General features: G+C 43.1%; 1 protein-coding gene across 1 annotated transcript in view; it reads left to right on the forward strand.

The window, feature by feature from the left end:
* TRPC5 (transient receptor potential cation channel subfamily C member 5) overlaps positions 1-23,307 on the forward strand; it is a 167,827-nt gene that overhangs the window by 139,085 nt on the left and 5,435 nt on the right. Inside the window, exons 8-9 of the mRNA XM_035112475.2 lie at positions 15,419-15,625; positions 16,882-16,923. Coding sequence (XP_034968366.1) covers positions 15,419-15,625; positions 16,882-16,923 — 249 coding nt within the window. The remainder of the gene's footprint in view (positions 1-15,418; positions 15,626-16,881; positions 16,924-23,307) is intronic.

Genomic DNA, 23,307 nt, shown 5'->3' on the forward strand with positions numbered 1-23,307 from the left:
GAGGGTGTCAAATCAACCTTACTTGGCAGTTGAAGTGGGAATCAAAGGCCATCACAGGGCACTCTGAATAATGCAGGGCCAGTACAGAGCCCAGGAAATCCCCGAGGGCAGCTCCCACCATTTCCTTCCTGCAGTGGGAGAAAATCAGCAGCACCTCCTATTCACTGAGAGGCCACTGTAGAGGCGGAATCAGGGGTGGGGAGCTGCTGAGGTGGTGACACATCCAGCCTTCAAGGAGTGTGCCACAGCTCTTGTTGCAGCAGCAGCTGCAGCAGCGGACAATGAATCCTGGCACCTGAGGCAGTTGCCTCATGTTGCCTCATAGTATGTAAATGTACACATAGAATATGCTGGAAATTCCCAGATCAGTTGCTGTGTTCTCAGATGACACAGATCATTGCAGGGGGTTGGACTAGATGACCCCCAGGGTACCTTCCAATTCTACAATCTTATGTTTGACACTTCCTAAAAATGGACAAAGAGAAATGCCTTGGAGAAAGAGAGCTTGCTGCCGTAGATACCTCAGCCATTGGTATGAGATGAGGTTTGCATCAGAAATTACAAATGCCTACCAGTGAATTGAATGCTGCTCAACTGCCCCCTTAGCATCCGTCTGCCATGCTTCAGGCAGACTACTAGTTCTCTCTATCTCTCTTTCACACACAGCACTGCGTGAATATTCTTGTGTTTACCTGTTCATTCATTAATGTATTAATTTAACAATGGAGAAGGGAAATCAAAACCAGGGGTTGAGAAGAGGTGTTTTTTCATGACATCACAGAAGTTCTGCCAATCAGTGCTGATTACAATTCACTTCTGTTCTGGGGATTGAGACTGTCTTGTTCGTTTCTTGGTAAGATCACAGAAGGTCAGTAAAACACTGCTGCATGCAGTTGGTGCCTCTTATTGGATTAAGGGTGTGTGTTTCTTGGTAACATCATAAAAGGTAAGCCAATCATAGCTGCATGCAGTTGGCTTCATTCCAGGGATTGAGGGTGTTTCTTGATGACATCACAGAAGGTCAGCCAGTCAATGCTGTGGGCTTCTACTGCAAGACCAAAAATACATGCTGGTTTGTTTGTGTTTGCCCACCATTCGCACTTAGAGAGGAATAGAATATGTTTGAACTTAACACAGTGAGACTTGCTTCTAATCCGTTATCACAGATATGTTATGCCAGGCTTCTCCCTATTATGAGATTCTATACCAGGGGTCAGCAAACTAAGGCCCGTGGGCTGGATCAGGCCCAATTGCCTTCAGGATCTGGCCCGCGGACTGTTCATGGATCGGTGTGGGGAGTCTGTTCATTCGGGCTACGTCTTTTTTTCTTGCGCCATTCCATTTCCCCCCCACACACACACACCGTGGCGGTGCCTCCTCCCTCCCTCCTCCTGGCTTCTCTCCGCCCTGCCAAGAGGAGGAAGAGGGCTGGGCTGAGCTGGCTGAGCACTATTTTAAGCAGCCCCTCTCAGGAGCCAGCCCTTTCATGCCGCTCATCTTCCCTCTGCCATCACCACCCTGGTGCTCCTGTGGGCCAGAGAGTAGAGCAGATGAGCTCGCTCTGCCTACTCACGAGAAGCAGTGGCGGCGGCGGCAGCAGCCCCAGTGCAGTGGCTGGGGGTGGGGAATGGGGAGGACTACTTGCCCCCCTTGTCTCTTCTTCCACCCCCACCCCCCGGTGCTGCTTCTCCGGCCTGCCACAAGGTTTGAGGGATAATGGACCGGCCCACGGCTTTAAAAAATTGCCAACCCCTGTTCTATACCTACTAAGTTGCTTCCTGGAGGTCCTGCTAGTGCAGGGGTAGCCAATGGTATCCCTGAACATTGGCAATACTGAGTGGGACTGATGGGGAGTTGAATTGCAACATCTGGAGAGCATCATGTTGGTGACCACTTGGGTAGAGAGAAAGAATCAAAAAGTACCTGGTGTGACTCTTCCCTCTTCCTTACTGGATGATTTTAGAGAAGCCTCAGTCTCAGCCTTCCTTCTGCAATATGGGGATAACAACACAAAACTCCATTATAGGATGGTAATTTTAAGGATATTGCTAAGATATTGTGATACTGTAATGCATTTTCTACAAGCTAAAAGTTATATACAGTATTATGAAATTTCCAATGAAATTCCAGAATAGCAAGATAAACTTCATTTTCCTCCACAAGCTAGAGAATAGGAATGAACATGAGTCTTGCAAGAGAGCTACCCTAAAACCATCCTTATTTCAATGCCTGACGGCTTGCTTGCATACCTTAAATGCAGAACTGGGCAAGGCATCCTGTACTCTTGGTGACTTTGGGCATCTGGCAGGACTTCAAGAACAGACAAAAGAAATACAATTCTCCCTCTATCCCTCCAAGTGACCTGGAAAGAGCACCTGGCTCTGATTCATTATAGCCCTGACGTTGATGTACAGGCAACCCTGAAGAGATGCTAAATCTTGGGAGAAAGATCATTAAGCTCTTTGGAATAAAACAGAACATACACATTAAGCCTCTGTGGGTTTTAGACCTTGTGGAGTGATGATGGAATGTTATCCCTACCTAAGAGATAACTGCAAAGGCACCAGTCCACATCTGTGTCTTTCAGGCAAGGTAGACTGAGTGGTATCTGTACAATTTTACTGGGGGCACTGTCCCTGCACTACGGTAGTTAGCAAACTTAAGGAGTTATTTGGTCTGATCTTCCCTGTTCTGCAGTGCCACCCTCATAATGGGCAAACAGAGTACTGCAGCTTATCAACTAATCCTGACCTGAGTGCATTATTAGCAGGAGTGCCCAACAAGACCAACAGCAGGCACAACAGTCAAGAAAGCAGTTTCTGCATGTGCTGTAGAGAGAAGTGAGGGGCAGATGGAGCTCATCAACCTGGGAAGGTAGTTCATCTAGAAGAAGGAAAACCCTGATCTGAAACCTCCGCTGCCTTGCAGGGTATCTTCCAAGGGAAGAAAGGACTAAGGACAAAATCCTACACAAATCCAGAGTCCCTAAGACGGTTGGATACTACCTTATATGCCACCTCCTGGCAACTCCTGCAGCTAAGCTGTTGCCAAACGTATTGCTCTGCTTTCCTTTGGATCACACCCAGTGAGGCTGAGGGTAGGGGGTCTTGTCGTCTGGGCAGCCCAGGACCTCCATACACACTGCCCAGGCGTGCATACCAAGGGGGTCACTTTGATGCTGCTAACACAGGAATTTGGTTTCACCTCCGGAGGCACGCTCCATTGTTCTTTGAGACAAATGCCATCAACAATATGTGCACATATTTTCCCTTTAAACAGAACTCGAAAGCTTAATCCCTATTTAAAGCCTGCCCTGTTTTGCCATTGTCTTTTGGTTCTGCATTCTAAGATCTTTGTCTACCTTTTCACCTGATGGCTGTTTGCTGGTTGCACATTGTAGTGATGGCACAGAGCGGCTGAACAAGACCCAATAAGAGAAGCAAGCAGCATAACCCCTGCCTAGCTTAAGGGGAAAGGCAGCTTACTGAACTGCAAGATTTTTTCTCTCACTCTCCTTTTTGGACAAAAGCTATTTTAAACTTCAGTAGCCGTCTGCTCCCTTCAGGGCACCTTGAGGCAATGTAATTATTGAGCATTTCACTGCACCAACCTGTATTTATCTTCTCTTCTCATAGAGTCAAAATATAGTCAATATTCAAATACAGAAATCAGTGGCTAAGAAAGCAAAATGCCGCCTTATGCTGTGCTTCAGTGATAAACTGATACTGAGGGGCTTAGTCAATCAGCTGAGATCAAGTCCTGTAGTAGCAATCCCAGCATCAGGATATCTCCTCACTATGGGCTTATCCACATCTAGCTTTTGCCCTACTTTTTCCAGGCACAGGTGCACACTTAAAATCTCTGTGTCCGAGTGGTTTTCTTTGCTCTGAGCTTACTCTGCAAAAACTTGCTCTTTAAAACTCAGTTGGAACAAATTCAGGTTTCCTGTGGTTTGCCGCTTGCTCCAATCGAGCTTTAAAAAGTGGTTTTTCACAGGGAAAGCTCCAGAACCTAAAAAAAGGACACAGAGCAGGCAGTGCCTAGAAACAGCAGAGGAATTGTAAGTGTGGATAGGTCCAGTGTTTTCTGCAAGGATAGATTTCCTCATCTCAATATTTTCAAGGCATGACAGAAATAGATTTGCATTTTGAACACAGATGAAAATTGTCATGATGTCTAAAAGCACAGTGGGATTTATCTCCATGTGGTAGGGATGGCCAAGTGAATCTATTACTCATCATCAGCAACAATGCTTGTAATTATAAGACTTCCTCCAGACTGAAGGCATTATTCTTTGATGTCTGGTTTGGCAACTTGGGAAAGGGTTCTCTATGCTCCTGGTTACTCCAAGAATTCTAAGTGTGTGCCTATACTCATTCATAAAAATGCACTTCTTTCAGTGTTACCAACTGCAATAGATTCAGTTGGGCATTTTCTTTCTTCAGTTGCAAAGACATCAAATATGACATTTGCTGCAGTGCACCTATGGGGACTAAATTTGGGCTCTCATAAGAACATGTGATGGGGTGAGCTCCCATTGCTTGGTCCCAGCTCCTGCCAACCTAGCAGTTCGAAAGCACGTCAAAATGCAAGTAGATAAATAGGAACCGCTACAGCGGGAAGGTAAATGGCGTTTCCATGTGCTGCTCTGGTTTGCCAGAAGCGGCTTTGTCATGCTGGCCACATGACCTGGAAGCTGTATACCGGCTCCCTCGGCCAATAATGTAAGATGAGCGCGCAACCCCAGAGTCGGTCACAACTGGACCTAATGGTCAGGGGTCCCTTTACCTTTACCTTTTAAGAACATAAGAGCCTGGTGGATCAGGCCAGTGGCTCATCCTACTCTCACCAATGCCCATGGGAAGCCCATAAATAGGCCACAAACACAACAGCACTCTGCCCACCTGTGATTCCCAGGAACTGGTATTCAGTGGACAATGCCTCTGATGGCTATTGTAGAACATTGCCGCTGTGATTATGAATTTGCCCAATTCTCTTTTAAACCCATCCTAACTGGTTGCCATCACTGCTTCCTGGAGGAGTGAGTTCCATAGTGTGCTGCCTTTTCTTCTTTGTTAATGTTTTCATTTACAACACATGTTTGTGTCTATTTATGAACTGTCTGATTTGAGCACTTTGGCATCTCCTAAATTGTTGGAGGGAATTTTTTTGTCTTCTCAGAAAGCTAAATCCATGACTGCTGTTTATAAATACTTTTTTTGCCCTTTGTAAAGCGGGTGCGCAAGAACTGGAGAGTTGCGGGATAAGGAATTAAAATATGCTGTACATGCTAAACAACGGAAAAATGTTTAGAAACTATAAGGAATGTTGCTTTAGATTTGTAACTGAGACTGATTCAGCAAAAAAAATATGTTTTAGGTATATCTGTACAGGAAGGCACTGTCAAATATAGATAGATACTGAAAATGCCTCATTGGAGTAGGGGATGTGGGCATGTCCAGTGGTACATTCTTTTTGCTTTCAATATCTATTTTGGATTGGTGAAATCTTTAATATTTGCAGATATTCAAGCACTTTTAAACTATATTCCTGTAGTATGGAGGTTAATAACACAGCAACAAAAGTGGATTCTGAATGGCAAAAATGACATAAGGAGAGCCTACTGGATCAAACCACTTCTGGTCCAGCATCCTGTTCTGTGGTGGCAAACCAGATGCCTGTGTGAAACCCACAAGCAGGATCCGAGCACAAGAACACTCCTTGCCCATGTGGTTTCCAGCAACTGATATTCAGAAGCATACTAAATCTGACAGGTAGAATGTAACCATCAGGGCTAGTAGCTGTTGATAGCTTTCTCCTCCCTGACTTTGTCTAATCCTCTTTTAGAATCGTCCAAGTCAGTGGCCCTCACTGTTTCTATCATGTACTTAGCCAAGGCTTTCTCTTTCTCTCAGACTACACACACACACACACACACACACACACACACACACACACACACACTGTGAGGAAAACAAAACTGACCTTCCATGCATGGTTGTGATAAGGACTGCAACAAATTTCTATGGACCCATGAGAGCACCATACTAGTGTTGAGTATTATTCATTATCCGTGCCCAGAGATGTGTGACTGGTTCAGAGGCTTCTAGATCCCTTTGTGCTCCTGAAGACGCACACACACCTCATTCTTCCTGGTACTATCCAAGGGGCAAACCTTTTTCTTTCTTTTTAATCGTTAGCAAGTTCATAATTATATCCCACATACTCACCAATGCTTTTGACATGTGAGTACTGCATTTGCCTTCAGAATTTCCTCTGGGGCATCAAAGACATGTCAAGCGGCATCCTGAGCAATGGAAGGATCTCGCTGTGCAATCTGGCTCTGCATACCTCACTGGAGTCTAAGGAGGCTTAATTGTTTCCCTGAGAGCACGAGGACGTCATGCATGTGATGAAGAAGAACAGTCTCTTTCCTTTCTTTTCCTTTTCCTCTCTTTAGCCTAACTATATCTCACCTGTAGACTTGAACTGAGCTTTTAATATTCATGGGCTGTTTGCTGAGCATCCAAATGCATCCAGGGGATGTATTCTGACTTTATACACTTGTGTTTTGCTTGAGCCCCACAGGGATAAGCAAATATGGGTTCTCTCTCTGCCTCTCTCCAACTCTTTTATCACAAGTGGCCAGTTGTATTTTTATTAATATTTGGCATTGTTTCCAGGTTATGAAGTACCTCAAGCAAGAAGCCTTCAGTAGGTCCCTAACCTCATTTTCCCCGCCCCTGTCCAACCCCAACATGCACACACCATAGCATTGCCGCCTCCTCACTTTCAGAACAAGAGCATAGAAAGTTACTTTTATACTGAGTCAGATCATTGATGCTTCTAGCTCAATATTGCCTCCACCAGCCTCCCCCAACTTGGTGCCCTCCAGATGCCCTGGGCAACTACTCTCACCAACCCCAGCAGGGGGAGGCTGTAGTCCATAACATCTGGATGTCACCAGGCCAGGAAAGGCTGGTCTACACTGGTTTGCAGTAACTTTCCAAGGTCTCGGAGATGAGACATTTGAAACCCAACCTGGCAATGTCAGTGATTGAACATACATGCATAGCAGATGCTCTACACACCCTTTACTGTTTTTGCTGCCTATTCAATTCCCCAGCAAAGTGGTGGGCAAACAAGCAGAAGAGCAAGTGGGGGTGAAGAATGGCAACAGTTGTCACCTGCTCTGGGAAAGGGGAGGGGGGAGGGGAAGGTGAGTGCCAAGAGTCCATCACTAGCACATCCCTGCATAGAAGGCGCCCTCCAGGTGTTGTTGCTTGCTGCACCTCTGCTGGAAGAGAGCATTCAACAGTGTGGGACCAGTGACACTAAGTGCCCAACTTCTAAGTTGAGCCTAGTCAGGCCCCTGTAACATGGGAGACAGCTAATGGCACTCCTCTGGGGATTTGCAGAGAAGTTATACAATGCTGTGTTTCCAGTACTTTCCCCCTTCCACTTTCCTTCTTGCAAAAGTCCAGTTTTAGGGGGAAGCAGGGTTTGTTGTGCAAGAGCCCTAAATCAATGTTAATTGTACAACCTGAATTTGTCAGTACACGATTGAATCCCACCAGAAAATAGCATCGGTCTTCAATGCTTTAGCAATGTGCTCCATAGCCTTTTAACAAGGCAGCTGAGGTTAAGGATCAGAGTTTTCCTTCTCCTAGATGAGTTACCTTCCCAGGTTGACAAGCCCCATCTGCCCCTCACTTCCCTCTACAGCACGAGCAGAAACCACATTCTTGACAGTTGGACCCACTATTGGGGAAAAAGATGAAGAACAAGAAAAGATAGTGAGAGAAGTTCACCCTAAAATGCTGATGAATTTTTATGATGACTTCTTTTTAATTGCCAACTGTTGTGGAAAACAAAACTTAAAACTGGAACAATGAAGAACTGAGAGAAATGTTACAAATAAGAGGTTCTTTTGATCCATTTTTAGCTGGTTCTTTAGGAGAAAGGAAAATTAGACCCAGAGAGTTGCAACTCAGCAAAACATTTTTATTGTATACATTAAAATCGCATTCCCTAGCACATGCACACACACATTCTCAGTCATACTCACCAACTCTACACCAGTAGCTGATCAGACCATGACAAGAGGACAGGTGGCAGGCGTTGCAGTGCTGGGAACATGGCACACCTTTCGACTGGAAAGTCCCTTCTTTATAGACTTTCAATCAGACATTCCAGCTCTGGTGATTCACCACCATCTGTTCCTTGTCATAGTTGTTCATCACGTTCTAGAGTTCATCACATCCTCATTAGTCAATCTTGCACAACACCCGTCCTTTGTTATCAGCCTGTTTGTACCTCAAATCTCATGAGCTCAGCACTTCTTCCTCACTTCACTTGCCAACCTTATCACTCCCACAAGTCTTAATGAGACTCCATTTTAGAGTGGTGTTCTTCAGCCTAAAAACAGGCCTACACTCATTCCTTCATTCATACCATAAATCTCTAATGAATGTGATTGTTATACTCATTACAGGAACCAGTATTGACCAAGATTTGCTCATCCTTACCAACACATGCCTCAGTCCCAGAATTAAGGTTGAAAATTAATGGAAACTCACTGATAGCTCTTCTTCTGCCATTTGTGCTTGTAGCAATAAATTTCCTCTCCCAGTTATTGAGGGTGATTTCCTCCCCTCCTGTGTGAGATGGGCCCAACCTGCTTGCATAGCTTATTTGCCAAGTGACAGGCAAAATGGCATCCCAAGAGGCCCCTTTAATGACACAGTGGAAGCCAACGTAGCCAGAGGAAGCAACAGAGACAGCAGCCTAGTGCATCCTCTCATCCTCAAGTCAGACCTGACAAGCAAAATTAACGTTCTCTCTTGCGGCTGAATTAATTGAGCAAAATAAGATATAGAAGGCAAGCCAGCTCCTCCTTCATGCTTGCATTTTCCTTCACAACCTTCCCTTCCTTCTCTCCTAACCCTGAAAATCAGATCTATATAATTAAAGAGATTCGCCTGGGAAAGTGGCCAAATGCTTAAAAGAAATGCTAAAAATACAATTGACAAGCGGTGTTACTCTGCACCAGCTATTATTCATGATGTTCATCAGGGTTGCAGTAATCAAGGTGCTCGGGAAGTAATGGCACTTACAAAAATTTGGTCTGGCTACTGAGTAGCTGATGGCCACAATGTTCAGGGAAACAAAAGACCTGGCAGTTTGCAATAAGACTCAGAAGAAGAGCCTGCTGGATCAGGTCAATGGTCCATCTAGTCCATCATCCTGCTCTCACAGTGGCCAAACAAATGTTTATGGGAAGCCCCAAGCAGGACCTGAACACAAGAGCACTCTCCTTTCCTGTGGTTTCCATCAACTGGCATTCAGAAGGATTGCTTCCTCCAGTTGTGAAATCTGAAGGCTCATCCGCACTTTTTTTGTCCCAGCACTTTCCCCTCGAAAACCCACTCTTTAACGCTGAATCGGAACAAACAGCAATTCCTGTTTTCAACAGATTACCCTTTGCTCTGATTCAGTGGTAAAAAGTGGGTTTCCGAAGGAAAGCACGGGGGCAAAAAAAAAAAAATGAGAGAACTGCTCAAACACAGCCCTTTAAAGGGTGGGCCTGTGCCTAAAAACACGGCACAAAAGGAAGTCTGGAGTAAGGGCATGATCTGTTCAGTGCAGTATAACTGCCTTAACTCTCATGCATTTTCAATATGTAATTATCAGTGTCTGCTTCTCAATCTCTCTCTCCCATGGAAAGGAGAAAGATCATGGAAGATGCTAGAAAAGAGGATAGATTAGCCACTCCCCATATGTGACTGCATGCCAACAGCCCCAGCCAGCATGGCCAATGGTCAGGGGTGATGGGAGTTGCACTATAAATACCTGGAGGCCACTACTCCCTTGAAACACTAGACTGGGGGAAGAAGGATGGAAATAGGCCTTTTGCCTTCCATCTTTTGGAAATTTAAATTGTTTCTCTGGAGACACTGAGGGCAAAGCCCATGAAAGATCCGGTCAAGTTCTGAGCCCCGATGGTCCTATGGGCAAACTACTATCAGGAATATGCTAGAATGAATGGACAGTCTTATCTGACAGAGAAGGTACAGTGATATAGAGAAGATGTATTCAGCTAATCTATTTCTCATATGAAATTCCCTGCTGGTGCTTTCAAAGCACCACTTTTTTTGACCTGCGACCTTCACGGTGCTCTGATTTATCTGGATTTTGCAATCAAAGCAGAACACATTTGAACTGAATTCGGACAAATCAAAGAGCCACTCCAGGCTTCTCATATCAGGCAATCTAACAGAAGAGATTTTTAAAAATCCTGCTCTATTCTACACACGTGCCTTCTACCAGAGGTCCTCATTAGCTGTCGTTGTTTCATTTCATGGGATCTTTGGCTACAAATGGATGAATCTGTCAGTTTTGACTTCTCTCTGGTTTTCATTTCATTTCATTAGGTTCCATTCAGTTCAAGGCATTCACACAGCAGTTTGCCTTTTAAAAAAATATACTCAAATATTTGTATGCATTTTAATTACATTTCTATCAAGAAACACCTTTCATTCAATTAACACAGTATACACATTTTGCAAGCCCTAATAGAATGAGTTTTTGCATGTTACTTTCACTAATCAATGCATTTCCCCTTACTACATTTGTGTCCACATTTTTTCATTAGCAGACTGCATGGCAAAATTCAGGGAAGTGCTAATTTTAAACAATAGCTGTGTTTTGCTCTTCATATTGGTTCAGGAAGTGCAAATTTGTTGGGGTCACATTAAAATTTGAATTGCTACATATTGTCCTTCATCTCTACTGGGGGTTGGGGGGGGGCTTGTTTTGCTTTTCATGCTTTTCATAACCTTAATATTCAACTACAGAATGCATATAGACAAGAAGTTGGGGAACTAAAGCCCAAGAGAACTGGAAAGGCTACAAAATACAACATGTGGACAATAATTTACAAAACATTCAAAATCCTTACAAAATGGGCAGCACTGATCTTCCTGTTATTTTTACAAACTAAAATTCAGATATCAAACATCCCTCCTTTCTTATTTTGAGGGTGCCACACTTTGGAATGTTGGAGAATTCCATGAAAACAGAAATGGGAGCAGAAATTGTCAGGAATGGGAATCAATTCAGTGAATAAAATTAATATTTGCTGTTGTTTTTGCTTTCAGTCCACAAACAATACAGGATTGATTATGTTTTTTCTCCTTTTGCATTGCATTTTCTCTGCATTAAAATGAATGGGGTGGGGTAATTTACATAATTTGTATAATGAATTCCGTATGCTCCATAATTTCACCGCAGCAGACCATGATATGAATAATGTAGATTTTAGCAGAAGTCGAACTGGAAGAATGGAAACAGTGCTGCATGCAATCAATACAGAATGGGATTTCTTTTACATCCCTACCACCCCTTCCCATTCAACAACCCATTCCCATTCAACAACCTACAATTCCCTCCAAAGCAAGAGATGCATTTATGTAAAGTACTTATCAACCGAACCATTACTATTATCATTGCTGTGTGCAAGAATGGGGGTGCATGTGCTAATAATACTTCCAGGTGGCACCTGGCTTAATTTTTGGGAAGTAAGAACATCTATACATACAAATATCCCCCCATGGAATTATTTGCATAGGCTTTAGTCCCCTTTGGCGCTAACCTGTGACTGAAGTGGTTCTGTGGCTCTCATGGCAAAGGCTCAAGGTACAATGGTTGTGCACCTTAAGATCCATCCAAAAGCCCAGAGTGTCTCAGGTACTCAGAAAAGACCCCTGCCTAATCTGGTCCTCACAGCTAGAGAACTTGAACTTGACTTCCTGTTTCAGCCCATATCTTTAATATGTATATCTGAGTGGTACATAGGCAGTGTAGAGGGCACAGCAGGTGAATTGCATGGCTGAGCACAAGATGAGATCTTGTTCCAGTAATGCTCCTGGCTCTTTTATTTGAAGAAGTGGGTGGGCACAAGCCTTAGCGTGGCAGTTGTCTTGAGACTGGGAAAGCAAATGGGCATCCCTGTAAGTGGGTTGGGCCTGTGAGATTTGTTCACACCATAGCTGCCAAGTTTTCCCTTTTCTCGTGAGGAAGCCTATTCAGCATAATGGAAAATCCCTTTAAAAAAGGGATAACTTGGCAGCTATGGAAGTTCACACCAGCACGGTCCTTGGAGATGGAGGTGGAGTCAGTGCTGACTCAGTATCCAACTTATTCTCAGGTGCCTTCCCAGAAGGTGGAGACTCCTTACAGACAGGAGGAGGAAACCATGGCAGCTCCACTTAGGAGGTACCTGATGAGGTGTCCAGTAACACAAGGGGGGGATGCCTTTCTGCCCACCTGCTTAGACCCTCCAGGGGATGTCCAGTTGCAACTACCTGATCTCCTCCCACTCTGCCTCAGGATCTGACTATTCCTTTCATGATATCTCCACAGGGCTCATGACACTGTCTGAGGCTTTGGATGGCCATTGCCAATACAAATTTGCAAATAATCTTTATCTACCCGCAGGCAGAAAAGATACCTGGACTCAATATCTTTTCCCCTGCAAGGGGAAAAACAGTTTGAGAGGGCACTTTGAGAAGGGGAAATCACCTGCAGGGAAAGGTTTAAGTATTCCCCCTCCTTACAGCCACTCCGGATTTCTAGCCCCCTGCCTCTTGACAATGGCATTTGAACAAGTAAGAAACCATTAAGACAAATCATGTGAGATGAACTGTGGGTCTCCGGGCATCCTTTCTAGGTTGGCCTTCAAGGACAAATCATGAGATAGGTGTTGAAAGCATCAGGGACAATCAGGGTACCGTTAGCTGGTTTGACATTTTGCACACTTGGAAATCCAATTCAAGTTGGCTCTTATGAACTTTATTCTTTTGCGAAAAAAACACCTACAGTTGCAAAAGCAAGGGTATGGGGGAAATTCCACCACAAATAGAGAATACAGCATTAAGAGCCAGGGATTTGCTGAAGGGTGTCTTGTGAATTCTGCTGTCGTTTCTTCACTATGAAGGAAAACAGAGGAGAAATTAGCATTTTGTGTGCATTTTTTTAAATGTAATAGACTGACTAACACTGTCCATTGTTTATTACTGAAAGAACTAAGATGAAAATATCTGAGTGACAGCTAGGAAGAAGTGTGATGATGTTCATGGGACAGAATGGGAATGTGGTCTGCAGGACCTTGGAGAAAGGGCACTAGAATCAAACCTTGGGGTGATGATGACAATGTCACCACGGAAACAAGCCCATAGTGCAGAATATGTGCAGTAGGTTCAATGGTTGTTGTTCTTTTAAAATCAGGAAACCGAGCAACCTTTACAGAAGGAAGTCAGCATGTATTTGCCCATGTTTGAATGCTATATAAACACATGAACTATGGAAGGGATGGGGTAACTTTCCCCCCTATTGATAACGACAGTCCCTTGGGGCCATCAGTTGGGGCCAAGGGCTGAGAGTGAGTAGGGCAAGAGCCAGTCATGTGTGGGCTCCTTCTCCCCCCCCCTCGGCTAGCCCTTCTCCCACTCTTTCTCTGTCACCTCCTTTCCCCTCTTTTTCCACCTGCATGAAATTAATCCAAGGATTGCATACAATGACTGGGAGCAATTCAAAACACCAACCGCTGATATAGGACATATAATGCATTTGAGAGGATGGGGTACATCTTACTGTAACAGCAATGTTTAATGTTGCAACATGCCCTGGGGCCTTAGGGCGAAGGGCAGGTAATTGACAGTAATAACAGCCATAATTTAGCATTGTTCAGAAGTTTATTTCTGTCTTAGGAGGGAGTTGTATTCTCCCATTCTCCCATGCTGTGGAAGCTGTTATGAGAACCATCTGCACCACAGAATTTACCACTCCTAGTGGAAGGATAATGCAAATGAAAGGGTTGAGCACACATGCAACACTGCAACACTATATGTATGTATGTACACAGTGTCTGTACAGATGCTTCAAGATGTTTTGCATGTGGTGTTTATCCACACACATTAGAAAAACTAATCATCTTATAGCCATCTGTACTGTCACCTCAAGATTGCTTTTTTGCAGTGTTTTGTCATTGTTAACATGTGCATCGGTAATAAAGGGAAGTAAAGATTGGAGAAATGAAAGAACATAAAACTGCAGCAAACTGGTAATTTATAAAAACAAAAACCCAAAACACCTAAATGCATTGGTTTCACTTCAAAACATGTTCTTGCAAAAATGTATAAACTTTTGTTGAAAGTTGAAAGAAGAAAAAAGGTTAATGGGTGCATGATTAAATGGGCAAAAAAGGAACAGTTGGAACATATGTGGACTACGGGGTTAAAATTTACATTAAGTTATGATCTTAAAGAGAATTTTTATAAAATGATGTTATCATTGGTACTTAACTCCTGAGAAATTATTTAGAATGTATAAAGATGTTTCAAATGTTTGCTGGAAATGCCAAGAACATGAAGGAACATTTTACCATGTTTGATGGATGTATAAAAAGGCTACAAAATATTGGATACAAACACATACATTGATACAGCAGGTGTTAGAGGTTAATATTCAGTTGAAGTCAGAACTTTTTCTTTTAGATTTAATGGATACACAACTGGAAAAGGACTATGAGAGATTATTTCAATATATGTTCACAGCTACAAGACTGTTATATGCACAAAGATGGAAAGATACAGCCCTACAAACTATGGAGGAATGGTTTATACAATTATTGGATGGCAAAGTTAATACTTTTAAGTAGAGAAAAATCATTATTGTCATTTATTAAGGACTGGAAACTTCTTAGGGACTTTTTTGCAAGAAAGAGAAAATGAATTTGTAATATCTGGATCTGAAGACTGAAAAAATATTGGCTTATAGAAAATAGTATTCACTCATTAACATCCAACAATTCTATCTTTAGCGGCAGGACAGAGAACCAGAAGTCTTTTTATCTTTTTTTTATTTTCTCTCGCTCTCGCTCTCGCTCTCCTTTCTTTCCCTTTTCCCCTTTCCCTTCCTCTTTGCTTCTATTCCTTTTTAGATTAAATTTTAAAAGCATTTATTTTGGGTATGAACTTTGGTATATCTTTTGACAAGTTATCAATAAAAATAGACTTTAAAGAAAAGGAAATAAGGCTAGGTAATCAGGAACTCCACAATCAGGGGGAGATAGTGGGTTGAGGAGAATTTCAGAAATTTCCAACTCCCATCAGCTCCAGCCAACCTGGCCAATAGTCAAGGATGGTGGGAGTTGGAGTCCAACAACATCTGGAGGGCACAAGGTTGGGAAGGTTGTGGCTTTCATTATGTCATACACAAGTATAACCTCCAGGGCTATTCTTAATATTCAGCCAGATAGGTTGTTGCACAGTAGCTTAGGGTGTAGGCAATTTGCTGTCACCAAAAGCTGATAACAACTTTGCTGCTACTGTTTTCTTGACTTTCTCTCCAAACCCAGGACCACGCAGATATTGAATGGAAGTTTGCACGCACCAAGCTCTGGATGAGTTATTTTGATGAAGGTGGCACTCTGCCACCTCCTTTTAACATCATCCCCAGCCCCAAGTCCTTCTGGTATCTTTGCAAGTGGATCCACAACCAACTCTGCCCGTTTCAGGACCCAGAGAACGATCAGAAAAAACATGAAAACCTGAAGACATTCACGGTAAGGAGGCAGTCCCTGCAATCACTCTCAGGAAACTCTGCTTTATCATTTGATTATCTGCTTTTGAATGGCAGGATAATGTTATAAGTAGGGATGGGGAAGAAATTTTATTCAGTTTCCATTTAAAGGTGTATCTCCCTAAGATGCAATTTATAAACAATATTAGAACTGAAACATAGCTGGTATTTGAAATCTGCAATTCTTCAAATTTTGAATGACAGTTCTCCAGCTCAGTGATGTGTACAGTAATGCACTCATTAGGGTAATGTGTGCATAAAAATGCATATATTAGTGTACATAACATACAAAATGCAGTGAGGTTTAGTGGTTAGGGTGTTAAACTAGGACCTGGGAGACCAGGGTTCAAATCCCCACTCAGGGCTTTTCCAAACCTAGCTTTTTGCAGAGGTCCACACTTTAAAGCTTGTGTCCAAGCACTCTTTTTTTGCCCCAGATCTTTCCCCACAAAAACCCGCTCTTTAAAGCTGAAGTGCAACAATCACTTGCTCTGATTCAGTGGTAAAGAGCAGGTTTTTGCATGTGATCTGTGCCTGGAAAGAGCAGGGCAAAGGGTAAGTGAATAAGCCCTCATTTTGTTAGCTTGCACCCAGTTCTCCAATCTGTTAAGGTCATTTTGAATTCTGATTCTGTCTTCTGCAGCATTAGCTACCCCTCCCAGTTTGGTGTAATCTACAAATTGGATGAGCATCCCCTCAGTTCCTTCTTCCAAGTGGTTTATAAAGATGTTGACCAACAATGGGCCCAGGACAGGAACCCTGTTGTGGCACTCCATCTGTCACTTTTTCCCAGAATTAGGAGGAACCATTAGTGAGCAGTCTAGAGTTCAGCCAGTCAACTAGCTACATATGATGTTGTTGATGACCACTGGCTTCATAGGCTTAAAAAGGGGGGTCAGATTCAGAGGCTGCATATACACACACCCAGCCCTGTTGTGGGAGGACCTGACTTTTGAAGAAGTGCTGTAGCACAGTGGGTGGGAGGACATCTGCCTCACATACAGAAGATCCTAGGTTCAATCCCCTGTCTGAAACCCTGGAGTGCTATTGTAGAACAGACTGAGGTAAGAGAACCAATAGTTGTGGCTCACCTTTACCTGCACAGTACCCTGGACTTCCATCAGCAACTAGCTAACTAGTTCTCCTCCAATGGGGCTCTTTTTGACAAATTGCTTACAGCAAAAAAGTTGAAAATATGATGGTCACCTGTTTAATATATATGTGCCTCTTTCATTTCAGGAACGTCATGCTGACAACTTGATTCAGAATCAGCACTATCAGGTAAAATACATTAATTGATGAAGCAGTTTATTTGCATTTCCTTGCTCTGCAATGAGCTTAGAGCCAAAGAGTTTCTTTATACTTTGCAAAAACTTCGGGTGTGGCCTGCAGATTTTTAACAACTTCCCCCTCCCCCTATTTAAATGACAAATCTGACATGCACAGCAACACCATATCATCAACTGCTTTAGAAGCATTTCTCTGTTCCAGTAGAGGTTTGTCACATAGAGTAGTGGGGTCCTGCCAAAAAACAACAACAACAAAGCTCCCATGGGTAGACAGAATTGAGTTCCCTCATTGTTTGGATCCTTTCTGTTATACTTTCTTTTGGCATCTGGTTATAACTACAAGGAGTATTCTTAGTTCGTGAGAGTTAATGCAAAAGTGTGATGAGATTCAGTTTGCATTAAAATCTTAGTGTTTCTAAAATTAGACTGTAGAAGTGAGTATGTGCAGTTTGCAGCAGGTTTCAGGTCACTTGGTTCATTGCATCTCTTTACCCATGTGCATTGGCAAAACACTGCAAAAAGCCATCTGGCTGTGATCACGCAAACCGCAGAGGCATGTACTGGTAAATTAAGAAGTAATTTTTTATTATAGCAGTCTAATGGCACAAAGTCAGTGGCCAGAAAGGAGCAGGGTCCAGGTGCTCTTGCAAGACAAAGTAATAGCAATGATTTATCTGGTTTGAGAGCAAGGCCGAAGACTCAGGACAAGATTAGTAGCAAGAGTTCCAAGACTGCATGGGAGCTGCAAAGCTGTCCAAACAAGTTTCCCCACCTTCTGCACAAACCCTGTTGAATGCACCACAGTCATGCTATTAGGGCAGGGATGGGGAACCTCAGGCCCATGGGCTGGATGTGGCACTTCAGGGCTCTCTACCTGGTTCTTGGGACTCTCCCTAAGTCCCTCTGTCCTCTTGCCTCTGACCCCGATCACCACTGGTATGCGGTCCTTGAAGGGTTCCCCATATAGCCTCAGCATACAGAACAAGCCTTGAGGATTTGAGCATTTTCCATCATAGTTTTTTGCAACCCTAAATTGCATGTGTAGCCTGTTTGGCATTGTTAATTCTTCCAGTTAAAAGATTTACTAAGATTAAAGGATTTACCATGCCATCAGCTCAAACACATTATGCTAGATTTTTGAAAATAACCACTGAGATATCAGAAGCTCAGATACACTTTTAGATGTGGCTCCTTCTCTGTAGCTGCAGCAGGTTGGAGTCTAGCTTTTGCTTCTGGGGCAACCTAGGAGGAACAAAATGTCCATCCTGGCCTGGCCTGTTTTTACCGTTACTCATGGGGGAAAGGCTATAGCTCAGTGGCTAGAGCATCTGTTTTGCATCCCAAAGGCCCCAGATTCAATCTGCAGCATTCCAGACTGGGAAAGGATCCCCATATGAAACCCTGGAGAGCCACTGCCAGAGCTTAGTGACCAATGGCCTGACTCAATATAAGGCAACTTCCCACATTATTTTGCATTCAAAAAGCAATGCTTGATTAGGGAGAAGTAGAGAGTGACAGGTTGTGTGGGAAATACTTTGCCCCTTGCTTCTGGGTCCTAAATAGGGTTGCCAGGTCAGGTGTATCCCACACCCTAAGATTTCAGGACCCAAAACTCAGACCTAGGAATGGTCACTGGCGATGGGCCCTGGAAACAGAGCTTAATTGGTGGACAAGTGCAGGAGGGAAGACACACACAACCCAGAGTATCTATGTTGTAATTGACAGGGCTGAGGCTTGCAAGTGGCATGCACTGTCTTGCTTTTTATCAAAGGCCCTCCCACCCAGTTGGAGGTGGCCAGGCAAACTGGAGACTTCCCGTGGTGGGCAACCTTTTGAGCTTGGTGTGTCAAAATTCACCAAAAAACCGAGCATAACTCGGTTGGTGTGTCACTTTGAATGAAAAAAAAACATAATTTCACAATATTTACAGTTTAAATATCAAAATGTATACTTATAATATATTACTGTATTTAATAAACCAAAAACTAATTATTTAACCAAACCAAACCCCAAACCCCTTATTTATCACAAAGTACCCAGAGTTGTTGAGCTTTTTGGGGGGAGCTGCTGACCAAAGTTTTGGAGGTTTTTTGGGGAGGTGCAAAAGTTGCTTTGCTTTTTGGGGGGAGGGGGGGAAGAGAACAGAAATAAATGATGAATAATACCTTCGCTGGAACTAACATGCAGCACCGACATAGTCTGCCAAAGCGCCAAAAAATCCAGCACAGAACGGGTTAAAAAATGAACGCTGTTATACCCAATCATAGTCTGCGAAAGCGCCAGAAAAAAGCAGCACAGAAAGGGTTAAAAAACCAATCTCTGGCTACCAGCAACAACAATTACAAAAAGAATCCGGGTTTTAACAGCGGAGACAAGCTGTAGCAGAGACAAGCTGTAGGAGGAGCGGGAGAACAAATGGGGGGTGGACAACAACAGCATGAATGGGCCAATGGGGCGCGTGCCAGCAGTGAGGGCTCTGCGTGTCACATCTGACACACGTGTCATAGGTTCGCCATCACTGCTTCAGGGACAACCTGAAGGTCCTAGCCACAGTATTTAACTCCCTACACTTGAAATCCTGAATGCTGAAAAATATGTGGGGAGAAGTGGCAGCTGGATCCTGAGATCCCCCACTCCCTATAGGCCACTCATTAAAGATACTCTTATTGAATTTTAACAGATACAATACATGCAAAAAAAACTTAGCAACAAATTAGGATTTACTGAAATAAGACGTGCTATCTTTCTACAATAAAGAGTTTTGACTAACATTTTTTGCATTATTTATAATCCCACAATATGAAAACATGCTGTGCACCAATTAGTTTTACAAATGTGAAACCTGCAAATAACCTCTCCATAAAGCATCTGGGATAGTGGTTATTGTAACAAAACTTCAACCCACATATGGCAAAAAGCACCTCAAAAGCTTTCAAATTTGTTCTTTTTTGCAGCTCTCTGCAGGCCATTTTGACAGGCAGTCATCTGGCTTCACCAACATCAGCAGGCAATGGCTCATAGACATTTACAACAAGCCCCATTTGGAGCATGGACTGGGACACTGTACTACTACCAACCCCTGCAGGGCTTGCTGTCAGCAACTGTCAGCTGATCAGCACTTAAAGCAAGCCCCACTTTGGGCTGGAATCAGGCATACTTAGGGTTGCCAGACTCAATAGACTTCTGTGCCTTTAATTGCCCTGCTCTCTTTTGAGTCTGGAAACCTTAAAGAGAAACCAGCAGACCCTTTGTTTAATTTCCAAGCAAAGGGTCTGCTGGTTTCTCTTTAAGGTTTCCAGACTCAAAAGAGAGAAGGGCAATTAAAGGCACAGAAGTCCTGCCTCTATTGAGTCTGGCAACCCTAGGCATACTACAGTACATAGTTCCCAGTTAAGAATGCCTTTATGCAGCTGACCACCGAACAGCTGATCAGTTCTGACAGGAAGCCTTGCCTGCCAAGGAAGGGCACTTTAAGGCTCCCAATTGTTCCTTTCTAGTCATGTCTTTACTTGATCCGTGAACTCACATCACATCATATGCGATGCATATGGGTGTTGTTTGCAGGAAATGGGTTTATGGACCAAGTTAGGATCTCTGCAAGGCCTAATTTGGAGCACAGGCTGTAGGTTCAACACCTACTGCCGTAAGATGTGATAAGAGATAAGGATAGGGAAGAAAGTCTTTACAGCTAGTCAACCTGGGAAGGTGGCTCATTTAGGAGAAGGAACACTGATCTTAAACATCTGCTCTCTTGTGGGATATCTTCAGGAAAGGAAACAACTAAGGAGTAAACGCTACACAAACCTGGAGTGCAGTCCCTAAGATGGTTGGAGGGCACCTTGTGTGCCTCCTTCTAGCAAGTCCTGCAGCCAAGCTGGTGCCAAACATATCACTCCACTTTTCTTTGGAAATATGCCAGGACTACATTCTGCTTCTTAGTTTCTTGCAGACCTTTCACATTAAGACTAACAACCTTCATATTTGCACCTAATTCAGCCCATTAATCAATTCTAGTAACTAATTAATCCATATTTAGAAATATATAGGATCTAATAATATTTCTAAATATATTTAGAAATATATATTTAGAAATAGAAATGTATTTAGAAATATATAGGATTGAATATATTTCAAGGATAAAAATCTAACATATATGTTTAAAGTAGAATTCAATAGATATTAACTATATGTAGAATCTGTTTCCCAAACAAACACTATGCCTTAAAACAATAATTATAAAATAATAATATGTACAGTATATAAATCACAAAGATACAAGTTGGTTATTGAAAGGGAAGAAATAGATGTAAAATCAAAATCAATGTTGATAAACGGGAAGGTATGAGATTAATGAAAGGGAGGAAATACAGAAAGTAAGGGGGGAAAGGAGAAATAATTACAAAAAACATGCACTCACACTCACACGCACGTGCTTATATGAAGCAACAAAAAGGGGAAAGAAACAAGACTAAACTTTGTAGGGAAAAAATACCTAAAATGAAAAGGGAACAGGGGAAGAAATAAAGAGGGGGGAGGGACAAAAAAAAAGACTTCCTGCTTGAATCCATCTTGTAGCAGCTCTCTCCTTTTAATAATGAAAATTATGATTCATTCTTATCAAAAAGAAGACAAAGAAGAAAAAATGCTGTTGACATCATTCTAATATGGTAACCAAGGGGGGGGGAGGATTTCACTTTGTTATTAGCCTTAGTGACTTGTTTATTTTTATTATTTTTATTATTTTGCTAAAGAAGGGGGAAAGAAAAAAATCAATGAATGCTATAAAGCCACAGCTGTTAAGAGAGAGAAAAAGAGAGAATTTAAAATTGTACATCATAAAACCTGGATAAATAAAATAAAATAAAAATCTTCTTGTGCTCTGTTGGTAGCTCCACTTGGCAGACTTTTTGCTGTTAGTGCTTGGATATAGGCTTCTGCATTCTTTGGTACTGCAAATTTGTGTGTTTGCTTGCCCCTTCTAACACGGAAAATAGCAGGGAATCTGATGTAGAACTGCAGATTAGCTTCTACTGCCATGCGTCTTGCTTGGAGGAAACAACATCTTTTATCTGCAAGTTTTTTGTGGAGTCTGAAAATATGGAGATTTTATTCTTCTCCCAAATTAGTGGAGTTTCTGAGGACCGCATGCCATTCTTATAATCATAAATCTGGTTTCAGTGCAGAGAAATAGGGGGGGGGGCTTGTCATCTGGGCAGCCTAGGACCTCCATACACACTGCCCAGGCTTGCACCTTGAGAAGGTCACTCCAGTGCTGCTAATGCAACAGTTGCACTTCACCCCCAGTGGCACACTCCATTGTCTCTTGAGAAAGATGGATGACAATAAAACCCAATATACACTTCCAAAAACAATGCATGAACCAAAAAACACAGTTGTCCTTTGGAATCTGCACTTCTCTGCACTCCCAAAGCATGTGTATCAAACGAAAGTACATGAAAATACATGTATTGGTGGGGAAAAGCATATAAAATGCATTATGTTAAGAAAATTGCTTTTAATTTGCTGGTTCAGATCCGGAGACCTTCCCCCTGAATAAATTCACACGACTCAAATTTTAGTTTGGTTTTTGGCAGAATTTAGGCCACAACTTTATTGATTACAGAAAGTGAGTGGTTGCATAGCCTCTGGTTCGACAAGCCTCTCTGCACTCTTGCAGGGAGTGCTGACCCAGGGCACCAGCATAGGTTAGCCAAGGGTGGGAAGGCGGAAAGTCAGGAACAGACTATGTCCACCACCCAGGTGTCCACCACCTAGGTGTCCCCAGGCATGGGCACAACCCCCTCTCAGGGGTTGACCAAACCATTTGAGTCCCTGGGTCCTTTAATGGAATACCCTTTACATAGGGATGGCGAGAGCGTTCTCCCATCCCTATCACCTGAACCAGAGCCTATCCGCAACCTTACAAGTTGTGATGATTTGCTACGCGGCAGGCGAAACCCAAATGGCAACAGCCAATCAGCCAAGTGGGGGAAATTCCTGCCATGCCCCTGTCCCAACGACATACGACACACGACGGCATAGCAAGGTCAAGCGCAAAAAAAGCCCTAAAAGTAGGGAGAGGTGGGCGGGTGTTCTGAATGTACACGCCAAAAGAGGAAGCTCTGGGTCACGTGCATGGGTATATATAGGTCCCTCGATCCGTTTGGACTGCACCCCATTGGCCAGATTGAACCCAACATTGAGGGACCTACCAGTCGGGTGTTGTGGCTGATCAGTCTTACCCACCCACAATACAGGAGGCCGGTCTCCAGGTCTCAACACTCCCTCTTTGAGGGAGGACACGATCTAATATATTAAAAGAAACACACTAAAATGCTGGTAAATTTTTCTGAGGACTTTCTTATGGTGAACTCGT

Source organism: Zootoca vivipara, chromosome Z, assembly GCF_963506605.1.
Source record: "Zootoca vivipara chromosome Z, rZooViv1.1, whole genome shotgun sequence".
In the NCBI taxonomy this organism is placed as follows: domain Eukaryota; kingdom Metazoa; phylum Chordata; class Lepidosauria; order Squamata; family Lacertidae; genus Zootoca; species Zootoca vivipara.